The sequence below is a fragment of the Leucoraja erinacea genome, chromosome 5 (assembly GCF_028641065.1).
Source record: "Leucoraja erinacea ecotype New England chromosome 5, Leri_hhj_1, whole genome shotgun sequence".
Lineage (NCBI taxonomy): Eukaryota > Metazoa > Chordata > Chondrichthyes > Rajiformes > Rajidae > Leucoraja > Leucoraja erinaceus.
Genome location: NC_073381.1, coordinates 20,636,282 through 20,651,580, shown reverse-complemented (window position 1 = coordinate 20,651,580; position 15,299 = coordinate 20,636,282). Strand labels below are relative to the sequence as shown.

The following is a 15,299-nucleotide window of genomic DNA, read 5'->3' as shown; positions in this document are numbered from 1 at the left end:
TCTTAAACAAATATGCCAATGTGTTCCAGATATACTGACCTTGAAATTTCAGCAAAAAATGTTGGTAATACTCAGCAGGCCTGGCAGCTTCATCAAACCAAGATAAATTAGAAAATAAACATGTTTGAGCTGGAAGATTGAAAAGACAAAGGATGTATTGTGAAAATAAATAGCATAGACTAAAGGAAAGTGAATACCAGAGTTAAGCTGGTGAAGACTTTTTTTTTTAAATTGCATCTGATGACTGGAGGCAGGAATAACTGACTGAGTTGCAAGTACTTTTTCTTGAAATTACATTGGGATTCATGGGAACAGTCAAAGAGAGCAAGGCCAGAAGTTAGTGTGGAAATCACAAGCACTGAATGCAGTATACTAAATCAACAGAGCTAACCCTGATAGCTGGAAGCAGCATTCGGTTCCTTGGGTAATGGGAGGGGAAAGTTAATAGGTAGGTATTGCGATGCTTGCAGTTGTACAAGGTATTACAAGATTGTTGGTAAAGATGGAAGTGTAATGAATGAATGCTTCCTCAGAATGAGGAAAGATATAAGTGCATTATAGACGTATGAGATTGTTTCCCCAATATAAAGTGCAATGACGTTTCAAAGAATTTTAGGTTATCACCTTCTATTTGTTTTTATTTCTAGTAATATAAAAATGTCTAAAGCTTTAAACTCAAATACTGTATATTCATAAAATTGTCCGAGGGTAACATGGGTTGTAGTCTGGCTGTACTCAGTAATTTTGAACTTTATTCTCAGACAGCAAGTCCAGTATTTCTATTGAATAGGAACAGGCTCTGCAGATTTTTATTGACTCATCTGTTTCTAAGAGTATGATGATGGATTTAGGGCAATGGGTAGTAAAAGGGGGCCAGTAAACTAAGATCTGATTTACTAGTACACCTCACTAGACAAAATGTATTGCAAGGTAAGAGGTTTCAAAAAAGCTGCAAGATGCCTTCTAGGTTTCCATCAAGGACTTGAATGGTAAAGACCTTTATCTTGCTAATGGACTTTTTAAGAGACAGATGCAGAAAGCAGATTCTTTGAAACTGACACACTGGCATGGTCTACAATATCAACACAGCCTACAAAACAGAAACATAGAAAATAGGTGGAGGAGTTGGCCATTCGGCCCTTCGAGCCTACACCGCCATTCAATATGATCATGTCTGATCATCCAACTCAGTATACCGTACCTGCCTTCTCTCCATACCCCCTGATCCCCTTAGCCACATCCAACTCCCTCTTAAATATAGCCAATGAACGGGGCTCAACTACCTTCTGTGGCAGAGAATTCCAGAGATTCACCACTCTGTGTGTGAAAAATGCTCTTCTCATCTCGATCTTGAAAGACTTCCCCCTTATCCTTAAACCCTTGTTCTGGACTTCCCCAACATCGGGAACAATCTTCCTCCATCTAGCCTGTCCAACCCCTTAAGAATTTTGTGCATTTCTATAAGATCCCCCTTCAATCTTCTAAATTCTAGCGAGTACAAGCCAAGTCTATACAGTCTTTCTTCATATGAAAGTCCAGACTTCTCATGAATCAGTCTGGTGAACCTTCTCTGTACTCCCTCTATGGCAAAAATGTCTTTCCTCAGATTAGGAGACCAAAACTGTATGCAATACTCCAGGTGTGGGCTCACCAAGACCCTGCACAACTGCAGTAGAATCTCCCTGCTCCTATACTCAAATCCTTTTGCTATGAATGCTAACATACATTCGCTTTCTTCACTGCCTGCTGCACCTGCATGCCTACTTTCAATAACTGGTGTACTATTGACACCCAGGTTTCGTTGCATCTCCCCTTTTCCTAATCGGCCACCATTCACATAATAGTCTACTTTCCTGTTTTTGCCACCAAAGTGGATAACCTCACATTTATCCACATTATACTGCATCTGCCATGCATTGGCCCACTCACCCAACCTATCCAAGTCACCATGCAGTCTCCTAGTATCCTCCTCACAGCTAACACTGCCCACCAGCTTTGTGTCATCCGCAAACTTGGAGATGTTGCATTCAATTCTCTCGTCCAAATCATTAATATATATTGTAAATAGCTGGGGTCCCAGCACCGAGCCTTGCGGTACCCCACTAGTCACTGCCTGCCATTGTGAAAAGGACCCGTTTACTCCTACTCTTTGCTTCCTATCTGCCAGCCAGTTCTCTATCCACATCAATACTGAACCCCCAATACCGTGTGCTTTAAGTTTGAATACTAATCTCTTATGTGGGACCTTGTCGAAAGCCTTCTGAAAGTCCAGATATAACACACCACTGGTTCTCCCTTATCTACTCTACTAGTTACATCCTCGAAAAATTCTATGAGATTCGTCAGACATGATTTACCTTTCATAAATCCATGCTGACTTTGTCCAATGATTTCACCACTTTCCAAATGTGCTGCTATCCCATCTTTAATAACTGACTCTAGCAGTTTCCCAACTACCGATGTTAGACTAACTGGTCTGTAATTCCCTGTTTTCTCTCTTCCTCCATTTTTAAAAAGTGGGGTTACATTAGCTACCCTCCAATCCTCAGAAACTACTACAGAATCTAAAGAGTTTTGAAAAATTATCACTAATGCATCCACTATTTCTGGGGCTACTTCCATAAGTACTCTGGGATGCAGCCTATCTGGCCCTGGGGATTTATCGGCCTTTACCCATTCAATTTACCCAACACCACTTCTCGACTAACCTGGATTTCACTCAGTTCCTCCATCTCATTTGACCCCCGGTCCCCTGCTATTTCTGGCAGATTATTTATGTCTTCCTTAGTGAAGACAGAACCAAAGCAGTTATTCATTTGGTCTGCCATGTCCTTGTTCCCCATGATCAATTCACCCGTTTCTGACTGCAAGGGACCTACATTTGTTTTTACTAATCTTTTTCTCTTCACATATCTTTTAAAACTTTTGCAGTCAGTTTATGTTCCCTGCCAGTTTTCTTACATAATCTATTTTCCCTTTCCTAATTAAGCCCTTTGTCCTCCTCTGCTGGACTGCATTTCTCCCAATCCTCTGGTAGGCTGCATTTTCTGGCTAAATAACCCTAGCATGAAGTAATATGCACAGAAAGTTTGGTAATTAGCATCTCCAATTAGCACAGGATGTCAAAACCAATACAGAGCTGCAAGTCTGGAGTTTCTGGTAATTATTGACTCCATAATATTTAATACAATACCAAGGCGAACTGGCTCATCAGTTCTTGGAGACTTTTCATCCCCAGCACTCATGCAGCACAAATGTTGTTCATCTTGTCCCAGTCTAAGACTGAATGTTGAAAACATTCTGCTACATACAACCAAATACTGCTTAATTATGAATGTCAAAGCAAACCAAACTGTATCATCAAACATACCCTCTTCTGACTCTGATGGAATAGGTTAACCAACAGAGAGGCTTGGAGTAATTGGAGGTAACTGAAGCTCAGATTACCTTTTGCATCAAGCATAACCATCCAACTACTTCCTTTATGTCCACTAGCTTCAATTTTACAAATAGGCTTTGAAGGTATAATATAAAAGCTACCTTACAATTGACTAGACAAAAAATGTTGGAGCAACGCAGCTGGTGAGGCAGCATCAATGGAGAGAAGGAATTGGCGATGTTTCGGGTCGAGACCCTTCTTCAGACTGAATTGACTAACTTGATTTCCCCCAACTTGTTTGTGGAATTTAACTATTTTCATCTTTTTTGTCCCTGGAGTAAAGTGCCCCAAACTCACTACATTCCAGGCAGATGCAGTTGTCAATAGGTAGACTGGCAATATGGTCATGTTTTCTTTCCACTAGTTTTCTGAATACTTAATATAGCATGGACTGAATCTGTAGGATCCCATTTTCAGTCACACTGTCCAATGTTTGAGCAATTGGCCCAAATAATTGAAGAAAAATGCCATTCAATTTTACTGGAGGTCGCAGGCCCCCAACAGAACACAGGACTTTTGAGTACAAGAGGCTAGTCCTATGCCCAAAATCTTATACTGTAAATTCACTAGAAACAGTAGCAAGAAGTGAAAAGTGGGTAAGTCTGGATTATAGTCAATAGTTGGAAAACCATGGGAGCAGGTAATATTTATGATCAAGGGGAATGGGGAAGGTGTAGCATCATGCTTACACCTCCAGTAATTGCATTAAAAGGATTCCAGTACAACACAATGACCTTTGCACCAAACTTACATTCAGTTCCTCTTGTGGGCAATAGTAAAAACAAGACTGTCAATGGTAACACAACCAGTGGTTTAAGATTAGAAACAAATAGGTAGTGTCCTAACTAGAATGCAACTCAAATTACATGCTGCTCTTTATTCAGTAAAGGAAGCTCATGGTTGATCTCGATCCTGGAAGACCAAAAAAAAAAAAAAAAGGATTCAGGGGACCACGGGGAGCTGCAATCATAGTAAGAATAACAGGAGCCACAGAAGCCATAATTATTAAGGATATAAATTGGAAAAAAAGCTTTTTCAAGCTATGTTTTCAGCTGCGTAATTCCAGACAACTTGTTATATTGATACAATATTTATGCAATATTACAAAAGGTACTATGAGAGCAAGCAGCAGTGATGATTGTGTTGAATATCTTTTTGATTTTTAATGGTAAACAAAGATTTAAACACTGAACCTTAAATTACTTTGCAACTTTTGCACAAACAGGCACAACACAATGTGCATGACAGGCAGCAGAGAAAGGGAGACAGGTTCTAACGGTCAATCACAGATCATCATACTGACACTGCAATAACAAATATCAACAACTATAAAAGCACAGTTTCAGCTAAACTAAACAAATGTTCACACGATGGGTCAAGCTTATATTCCCTATTCAACCTAATTGCCCTGAAGATGACAACAGTCAACCATGTTGAGGGAGAAGGGGTATACACAGCCCAGATTTTTGGTAGATTTCTTTACTTGGTGATACATTCTGGAAAGCATGTAGATATTTTAGAATAGGTGGGTACTTTGTTACTTGTCCACATATTACCAAATAACCAAGTTTAATTTGCAAACAGTCAAGGTTCATGTTATTGTGAAGGAAAGATGAAACAAACTGTACTGAGATTCAGGATTAGATTGGTCACAGGTGATTTAAAAAAAATAAATAACATAGAGGGCAGGTATAGTGCTCAACTCCAGCACTTTGTCTTTTCACTATAAATAAAATTTGTATTATCCACTTTCTTTGCATGACCATCCAATTATGAAAACCAAGGAATCAGCTGATCAAAAACTGGAAAGTTTAAAGCAACCAAGGTCCACATTATATTTTATTAAAAAAAACAAACCCAAGATAAGGTTATCCCATAAACAATGCAACAAGCATTTATCTATTGTTTTTCAGCAAACTAATCTCATGCACTTTGATAACTGAAATATTAGATTTAACCATAACATCCTTTTGTTTTAGGATGAATGCATGGTCACAAATTTAATTACTATATTTTTTTGTAATGATGTCAAGTGGTATGGAATGGAACAAAGGCAAACTAATGTATATGGCCAAACTGAATATATATATATTCTGATGAATAGCTTACTCCTGTTATTTTACTTCAGAGTAAAGCCAACAGTAGTTTTAGATTGCAAGTGGCAAAAAAATCCTTGGAAAATTCTGAGAAAGAGATTCTGTTTTGTTAACTATTTTAATTTCTGTGACCAAATTGCTGGCCAAGGCATTGGTTTCTATTTAAAAGTAGTTTTTAAAACCAACTTAAAAAACTGCTACAAGAATAATGAAATGGTCCACAATCCTTTCCTTCTGAAGTATTTACGATGCATTTTGATCATTAACCAGTCTTTTATAATTATGGAGCTTAAATGGTAAACTGTGATCATCCATTCTAAAACAGGGCCTCCAAATGTAGAGACTGGAGCAGCAGCTGACAGATGTAAAATTCATCTGCTTTTCTGAGCCTTCTGAGCAGACTTGGTGATTTTGCCAGCACCAGTAGCCTTCCTCTCAACAGCCTTGATGACTCCAACAGCCACAGTTTGCCTCATGTCACGGACTGCAAAACGACCTGCAATATTTGAAAAATATTTGCTAAATATAATTTTGTACTGTCACACATGACTAGTGAAAAATCATCTAATCCATGTAGTGATTGAACCTACCCAGAGGTGGGTATTCAGAGAAGCTCTCAACACACATGGGCTTGCCTGGAATCATTTCAACAATGGCAGCATCCCCAGACTTCAAGAACTTGGGGTTATCTTCTAGTTTCTTCCCAGACCTACGGTCAATCTTCTCCTTTAACTCAGCAAACTTGCAAGCAATGTGAGCAGTATGGCAATCCAAGACAGGAGCATAGCCAGAGGCAATCTGCCCTGGGTGGTTCAAGATAATTACCTGTATTAAACAGAATAACATTACTGGAATTCCTCATAGGAATGCAGGTTAAATCTTTGGATTCCAAACTATTACAATTTTATAGGAAACAAACTGAAGCCACAACGTTAATTTATAAGAACCAAGGATCCTAATAATACATAAACAGGAGCAAAAAATAGAAATACTAATATAAAACTGACTTGTGAAGTGAAATTGGCAGCTTCCATTGGTGGATCATTCTTGCTGTCACCAGCAACATTGCCACGACGGACATCTTTTACAGACACATTTTTAACATTGAAGCCAACATTGTCACCAGGCAGAGCTTCAGAGAGGGCTTCATGATGCATTTCAACAGACTTTACTTCTGTTGTGACGTTAACAGGTGCAAATGTAACTACCATTCCAGGTTTCAAGACCCCTGTTTCAACACGACCCACTGGTACAGTACCAATACCTGCGGGGGAAAAAAAGTTAGCACTCCAAGTTTTCAAACCACACTAGCAGCCAGTGAGACCAAGGTTTAATGCACTACATACAAAAGTGAACACTACCCAAATGTCTTAAGTAACTAGATATGAAGTGTTGACAAATTAGATTACATGACAGTTTTGTCCAAAACAAAATTGCTATGCTCTATCACTGTTTCCACCATCACCCCTCTGAACCCCACCCCCCCTCCCCTCCCCACCAACAGGACAACGTGGATACAATTTCTGACCAATCAACTATCCCAAGGACCTTTGTCGTATTTATTAGTTTGCTGACTATTAGCTTTCTGGCTATCTAAGGATGGGTGTTATGTCACTATTTATTGTGAAAGCAAAATCCACAGAGTTTCTTTCTTTGCCACTGTTCCAAGATGAAAACTGATACTTACCACCGATTTTGTAGACATCTTGAAGTGGGAGACGAAGAGGTTTTTCTGTTGGTCTTTGTGGTGGCAGGATAGAATCCAGTGCTTCCAAAAGAGTAACTCCATTAGCATTACCCTCCTTACGATTGATCTTCCAACCTTTGAACCAAGTCATCTGTGTAATATAAAGTTTTTTTCCTTATTGATTGAAATGCAGTTCATGAAATATCCTCTATTTTTCCCCCAAGAGTCGACAAGACAAAAAAAAAGTCTGCACCTCGTCATGTCAAGAAGTTAAAAACAATATATAAAGGAAAAGGAGTATTATCCAAGTCTCATGCACAGATCCATTCCCAATATCCGTAGAACGATAAAAATGCAACGAAGGTTCACCAGATTGACTCCAATGTATCAGCCATTCATGACAGTCGTTTCTTGAAACCGAATTCTTGGAATTCTCCAGAGGTAGCAGAGGCTCAGTAACTCAGTACATTCAGAGTAGATCAATAGATTTATAGACAAAGGAATCAAGTCGATATACGGTTGCAATTTCAGAGGAGTATCCACCTGTCCTCTCAAGCTCATTCCACCATTAAATAAGATTGGTGCTCTTCTATTTGGGTTAATGCAAGAAATTGGCAATGAAGTCATTGACTAGCCATGGTTTTACTGAATGGGAGAGCAGAGGTACATTTTTGCTTCTATTGCTTATATTCTCTTTAGTTCAAGATTGCTGAATGGAGGTTATTATTAGTAACACATTAAACTGATGTGAATTTGCCCTTTTGTTTGCATCAAAAGATTCAGTTGGCTTTGAAGTTACTTACATTAGGACTAGGCTCCAACATGTTGTCACCATGCCAGCCAGAGATTGGTACAAATGCCACAGTATCCGGATTGTAACCAATTTTCTTGATGTAGGTACTAACTTCCTTGACGATTTCCTCATATCTCTTTTGATTGTATGGTGGCTCAGTAGAATCCATCTTATTTACTCCAACAATCAGCTGCTTCACACCCAGAGTGTAAGCCAGCAGGGCATGCTCCCGTGTCTGGCCATTCTTGGATATGCCAGCCTCAAACTCACCTACTCCAGCAGCAACAATCAGTACAGCACAGTCAGCCTACAAATTTAAAAAAAATGTCCTTGTTCACTAATTGTCAGGGTTTTTAAAAAAAAGTGTCACATGGCAACTCTCAACTTTGCACATACCCACCTGTGAAGTACCTGTAATCATGTTCTTAATGAAATCGCGATGCCCTGGGGCATCAATTATGGTAATGTAATACTTGCTGGTTTCAAATTTCCATAGAGAAATATCAATAGTAATACCACGTTCACGTTCAGCTTTCAACTTGTCCAACACCCAGGCATACTTGAAAGAACCTTTGCCCATCTAGAAGGGTAAAATGCAATTAATAGTACAACCATATTATAGGAAAGGCTGAAATTACATGACAACATAATCCCAAATTAAAATTGGGTATTTTGTTTTGAAGCAACACTGCATGTTTGCAATTAGACAGCCATGTAAGTCTCCTAATATTTCATATGCTGAGGAATGGCCCATTATCCTCCCTTTAAAACAAAGTAAGCAACTCACAGGGCTACACTATTTACATTTGTCTCTCACCCACCTCGCATTCATAATTCCTTGTTAAAATTAGGTAAATGCGATTACACATACTTTAGGGTCTGAACAAGGACACCGAACTGAAACGACCCCTATCTATATTCTTCAGTGATGCTACCTGACACGCTGAGTTGCTCCAGCACTGTCTTTCTTCCATATCTTTACATAATTTCTTTAAGTATTTACTGTCACATGCACGAGTACAATGAGGAACAATAGACATCTTGTTTGTAGCAGAGGCAGTTAGATAAATAAACCATAAAAATATATCCAAGACAATGAAAAGAAAAAGACTACAAAAACAATTATAAAACAAGTCCATGGCAGTGCAAGAGGATGTCTGTAATGTTCCTCGGCTAACGTAGGATTAGGGTTGTGTAGGTCAATTTAAGATCTTAAACTGGTGGTGCACAATTTCTGTACCTCCTGCCCAGGGTTAGCAGCAAGAGGGCGTGGCATGAATCAAAGATCTTATAGCGGAGCTCATGAATGACAAGAGATCCTTGATGATAATGCCGCCTTCTTGAGGTGGGGTGGAATGTGCCTGTAATTGACAAGGCTGTATCACTCTTCAGCCTCGTGCACTCCTGTGTTGGAATTGCTATTATAGGCCATATTGTAACCCATCAGGATACTTTCTGTAGAAGTTCAATGTATTTGCTGACATATGTTTCCGTAAACCTTTAAGAAAACAAGAGCCACTGCTGCACCACCTTTGTGATGGTATCTATATACTAGCTGTTGATTCTCTCCACCACATAAGAACTCACACGTGGTCTCCCAATGTCACTTTCGGAAGTCGACAATTAGTTCCTTGGTTTTATTGGCACAGAGAAGGGTTATTCCTATGCCATCACTCACTCAGATGTTCTATCCCACACTGATGCACCGACTCATCCCAACAGCATTTCAGTCAAGTGCAGTGCCATCAGTGAATTTGTAGGTGCCATAGGAGCTGTGTTTAGCCACAGTCATAGGTGTACAGTGTAGAGCAGGAGACTAAGCAGGCAGCCCTGAGGCACACTTGTGTTGATAGTCAGTGAGAAAGAAATATTACTGATCTGCACTGAATGAGTCGGCTGATAAAGAACTCAGTTGCAATTGAAGGTGCAAACCCAGGTCTTGGAACTTAGTGAATTTGGAGGGGTTGATTATGTGGAACACCAAGCTGTAGTCAATAAACAGCAGTCTGTCATATATAAATTATCCATGAGACTTTTAGGTGTTGGGAGGTTATATACTTCTCATCTCTCTCTCATCAGTTATGAAATATATTCTTTGCTGGAATAAACGGCTAAATGAATTTTTCGTCTAATAATTTATGGTGATTTTTTTTAAACAAAAGGAATTACAATTTGTGGATGTAATTAGGGACTTGGTAAATAATCAATATCTACCTGGAGATGATTTGACAATGGTAACCAATAGATACCAGATTACTGGAGACAATTTGAACATTATTCCAATTTGGAATACACTTTGGTTTAAAAACAACCAAAAAAGGCTGCAAATCTAAATTGTATCCTCTATGTCAACCGTGGAGGCCTCTACACACATTTCTGATAGATTTCTGGTCTAAAAGGGAATTGCATATTATGGGCATCGGACAGGAAACTAATGTTATGGCCACAAATTTAATCAGTTTGTATGGCGTACTCTTGCTCTCATTTCTTATACTTGTGTTATTAAGTTCTGGTATTACTGTGTGTGTGAATTCAATTTAATATAAAGTCACCACTTTATAAAACCACGTGTGTCATTCGCATTGTTTGCATGGGGCTTTGCAGTACTAACACTGAAGATCATTCAGAACAAACAAAACTGAGATCAAAAAGTGGACCTCAAACAATTTGTGGTAAGAACAGCCTCAGCATACATGTGATAAGAATGGGTGCTGACCTTACAAATAATGCTATTACAATTGGCATTCAATATGTTTTTACTTATTTTCAAAATCTCTGCATGTGCAGGTCACTTACTCAGCACCAGCTAGCACAATGGTATCTACTAGTATCCCCGAGAAAGTTTAAAAAAAGACCAATTTGATGGCTCTGTTAAGGAAACCAATTTATTCCACGTTTACTCAGATACAATGCAGACTAAATTACTTTAAATCCACACCAATGGCAATAGCCAATCACACACCCCAACCTAATTATTATCTTTGGAAGTTCAACCTACTACTGCATTTAAAAAAAAATCCAAATATTTCTTTTCAAAGGCAATTGCACGAACAGGTAAATGGTAAAATGCTAATACAAAAATCCCAGCAACTCAATTCACCACTCATACTAGTCTAATGACGATTTTGACCCTTTCAGCATATAAGTATTTTCAGCCACAAATTGAACTGCAATACATAATCCAATTATAATAGATTTAAAATTCATATTTAATTCAGTGCATTTGAAGAAATAATACCAATGTTGAAGATAACCACAAAACAGTATACACTACGAAGTTATTAACTTTCTGTCCAGAGCACAATGGATATATTAACACTTAGTTCAATAGGAATGGAGGAAAGCAAATTGACAGGCTCAAATTCAACTGAAGATATTGCTATCTGCAATATATTCTTCAAATTTTAACATTAATATCGCATTCTCCCGGCACAAAAGCCTGGGTGCACAAGAAACCACGCATAGTAAAAACAAGAATGAGGGGGTGGGGGGCCAGTGGAAGGTTTGAAGTCAATAATATGATTTTTTTTTTTAAATGTTAATTAGCCTAGAAAAGTATGCACTTAAGATTTGCAAAGTAACATTCCAGATATAGATTAACAGGCACGGAAATTTGGTCTCCACGTTGTTCTCACCTCAGCAGCTTCCTTCTCAAACTTCTCGATGGTCCTCTTGTCGATGCCACCACATTTGTAGATCAGGTGCCCAGTCGTGGTCGACTTGCCAGAATCTACGTGTCCAATCACGACGATGTTGATATGGATCTTTTCTTTGCCCATGGCGTTTGGTGGACGATATTACCACGAACCTGATCAATCTTACAAAGGAGAGGGAGAAGAATGAAGCCAAGCCAAATGGGGGGGGGATGAATGGAGATGGGTAAATGTTAACGAAGATCCCACCCGCCACCCAGACCCATGGATGAACTACAACAACTGCGCGACCACCACCAGGGATGTGTCAATTGCATCGTCCTCTACAGTCTACGACACGCCATTGCTCGCCTCCATTTTGACTCGGAGCCGAACGAGCTCCCCCGCACCAAGCTCCGGCACACCGGCCATTTTCTGATTAACCGGGAACCAGACGATGCCCCCGGGGAAAGGGAAAGGTCGTAACCACAAGCAGTCATTGACTTCAAGGTGAAGGGTAGCCGCCGGCGTTCAACGAGGGTGGGGTGTCGCGGGAGGAGGACACGGACTAAGAGCAAGCAGACGGCACCTGTCGGTGCTCGGGTGCTCGCCGTGCCGTGCAATAGAGGAGGCAAGCCGGCCGGCCACAGCGCGATGAGGAGAGTCGGTCGGGTGCCGGGGCCAGTGTAACTCTCCCGCCGACATCTTCCTCGAAGCTCGGTCGGGATCGGCACACAATAGAGTGGAGCCTCTTTCTTTCTTTCCTTCCTTCCCGCCCTCCTCCCTCCATCCATCCATCCCTCCCTTCCTCCCACCACCATCACCGCGCACGTCCTCGCTATCTCTCGGACTCCCTCCGCAGCATCAACCGCCTCTTCTCAGACCTGATGAATGGAGGAAAGGATGGATGGATGGATGGAGGGAGGGAGGAGGGGACTGTTGATCCACCCTGCCCACCCCCTTAGGGCGACCGAGCCCGTGATCACCCGACCTACCCGCTACACGCGCGCTCGGGACACACACGGGGAGGGAAAGCGACTGCGCCACGGCTTTAATAAGGGGGGGGGGGTCAGCTGATTGACGTCAATTCTATTCCCCCCCCCCTCTCCCCCACGCTCTTGCCCCTCCCCCCCCCCACTCACCGTTACCCCCCCCCCCCCCCCATACCCTCCCCCACACTCCCCCCGTACCGTCATCACCCCAACCCCAACCCCACCGTCATCTCCAAAGATCGTATCTCCCTCTACGCGCGCGCACACACACACACACATCCCCTCCCTCGCGCCGCATCTGCAGGTGCCAGTCAACACCTACCCGCGCTGCCGCTCCACAACCGCCTCGAGCTTTGAAATAAACAACCGCCGTCGCCCCCCCCCCCCCGGGGCCGCCTACTCTACTCGAGCCCGCACGGTGGCTTTGTTGTTGTTGTTTGCAGGCTGCTTCTTCTCCCTTTTCCCACGTAGTTTTTTGCTCCAGGAATTCGGCGGCGGGTTGCGAGAAAGGTGAGCGAGCCGTCGGGAAAACTAACCGGAGGAAGTCGTGAGCTTGTGTTGCCATGGCGCCTTTCGCACCCTCCACGCATTGCCGACGCTCTTTGCAGCGCACTCGCACGTCTAATCTAGGGAGCACTACAACCATTTGTGTGTATTTAGCCAAATCCAATAAAGTGCGGAGATTATAAACTGATAAGGTGGTTTAATAACGGAGGCTCAGCAGTGCCTATTAACTGGGAAACCTTTTGGAGAGCAGTAAATAATGCAACTGCAACCCAGCACTCTGGACAGTGCAGCATCCCTCACTCGATCTTGTATTGAATAGCCAGGTTGCATTTTTTAAATTTGTTCCTGGGATTTTGGAATGCAAACTTTCTGCTCTTGTGAAACCATCCACGGTTACAAAGTGGTACCACTCAGGGCTCCAGTGATGGTTCTGTATGGAGTTTGTAAAACTGGCAGCCCTGCGACTGTGTGGGTCCCACCCTCGTTCCTCCCACGACTCCCAAGACATGCGGGTTTGTTGGTGTGGACGCAATGGACTGAATGACTTGTTTCTATAGTCCACGACTCTTGACATGGCAAGGGCAACGTGGAGCATTTTAGGAAAGAGTCGGCAGGCTCATAATAAATTGACTCAGAGGTGTTTCCCTCACCTCTCACAGCTTTGTGTAATCCTTTCGCACGAGTGTAATCCTTTCCTGATTTCACGGAGGTAAGAAAAGAACACTCCCAAGTAGAACTCCCATTTTATAGTCCAAACTGCGACTTTTTTTAGACAAAAAAGATCCCAACTTCGTCTATAGCCACCTATTTCTTGCTAGATTTTGTCCCATCCTTGCCTCTCTCTTCTAGCTTTGAGCACCTACTCCAATCAGTCTGAAGAAGTCATAACCCTAAACATTGTCCATTTCCCTTCGGATGCTGCCTGACCCGCGAAGTTCCTCCAGCCCTTTGTGTTTTGCACAAACTTTGAGCATCTGTAGTTTCTTGTATCTCAATTTAACTGCTCAGAAAAGTAAGCTATGCAGGGTTGCCAACAATGGGTGAGAGTTGAGAGTGAGAAATCGCGAGAGAGCTAGCGACGGGGAGGGAGGAGGGGGGGATGGGGGGTGTCCCCCCTTCCACGGTAGGGAACTTTTGCATTTTTCAGATTGAAATTGTGTAATCTGCTGCACACTGTAGCGAATCTTTAAACTTACACTTGAATGCAACATTTTGAAAGTAAATCCAAAGGGTTTCTACAGCTATATTAATAGCAAAAGGATAACGAGGGATAAAATTGGTCCATTAGAGAGTCAGAGTGGACAGCTATCTGCAGACCCAAAAGAGATGGGGGAGATATTCAACAATTTATTTTTTTCGGTATTCACCACGGAGAAGGATATTGAATGTGAGGTAAGGGAAACAAGTAGAGTAGCTATGGAAACTATGAGATTCAAAGAAGAGGAAGTACTGACACTTTTGAAAAATATAAAAGTGGATAAGTCTCCAGGTCCGGACAGGATATTCCCTAGGACATTGAGGGAAGTTAGTGTAGAAATAGCAGGGGCTATGACAGAAATATTTCAAATGTCATTAGAAACGGGAATAGTGCAGGAGGATTGGCGTACTACGCATGTTGTTCCATTGTTTAAATAGGGGTCTAAGAGTAAACGTAGCAATTATAGACCTGTTAGTTTGACGTCAGTGGTGGGCAAATTAATGGAAAGGATACTTGGAGATAATATATAAGCATCTGGATAAACAGGGTCTGATTAGGAACAGTCAACATGGATTTGTGCCTGGAAGGTCATGTTTGACTAATCTTCTTGAATTTTTTTAAGAGGTTACTCGGGAAATTGATGAGGGTAAAGCAGTGGATGTTGTACATATGGACTTCAGTAAGGCCTTTGACAAGGTTCCTCATGGAAGGTTGGTTAAGAAGGTTCAATTGTTAGGTATTAATGATGGAGTAGCAAGATGGATTCATCAGTGGCTGAATGGGAGATGCCAGAGAGTAATGGTGGATGGTTGTTTGTCAGGTTGGAGGCCAGTGACTAGTGGGGTGCCACAGGGATCTGTGTTGGGTCCACTGTTGTTTGTCATGTACATCAATGATCTGGATGATGGTGTGTTAAATTGGATTAGTAAGTATGCAGATGATACTAAGATAGGAG

The 15,299-nt window shown here is 41.5% G+C and overlaps 1 protein-coding gene across 4 annotated transcripts; it reads right to left on the bottom strand.

Moving 5' to 3' along the window:
- Window positions 1-4,577: 4,577 nt before the first annotated feature.
- Window positions 4,578-13,078, bottom strand: eef1a1a (eukaryotic translation elongation factor 1 alpha 1a). Of its 4 annotated transcripts, none has more exons than XM_055635215.1 (8): window positions 13,057-13,078; window positions 11,651-11,832; window positions 8,416-8,595; window positions 8,026-8,322; window positions 7,223-7,373; window positions 6,543-6,799; window positions 6,126-6,360; window positions 4,578-6,031 (listed from the first exon to the last, which is right to left on the bottom strand). In XM_055635215.1, exons 2-8 carry the CDS (start codon window positions 11,792-11,794, stop codon window positions 5,907-5,909), a joined length of 1,389 nt encoding a protein of 462 aa, XP_055491190.1. In that variant the 5' UTR covers window positions 11,795-11,832; window positions 13,057-13,078; the 3' UTR covers window positions 4,578-5,906. The 4 variants fall into 4 exon arrangements, with proteins under 4 accessions (XP_055491190.1, XP_055491188.1, XP_055491189.1 ...); XM_055635213.1 differs by lacking the exon at window positions 13,057-13,078 and adding an exon at window positions 12,643-12,710; XM_055635214.1 differs by lacking the exon at window positions 13,057-13,078 and adding an exon at window positions 12,532-12,613.
- Between the last annotated feature and the right edge of the window lie 2,221 nt (window positions 13,079-15,299).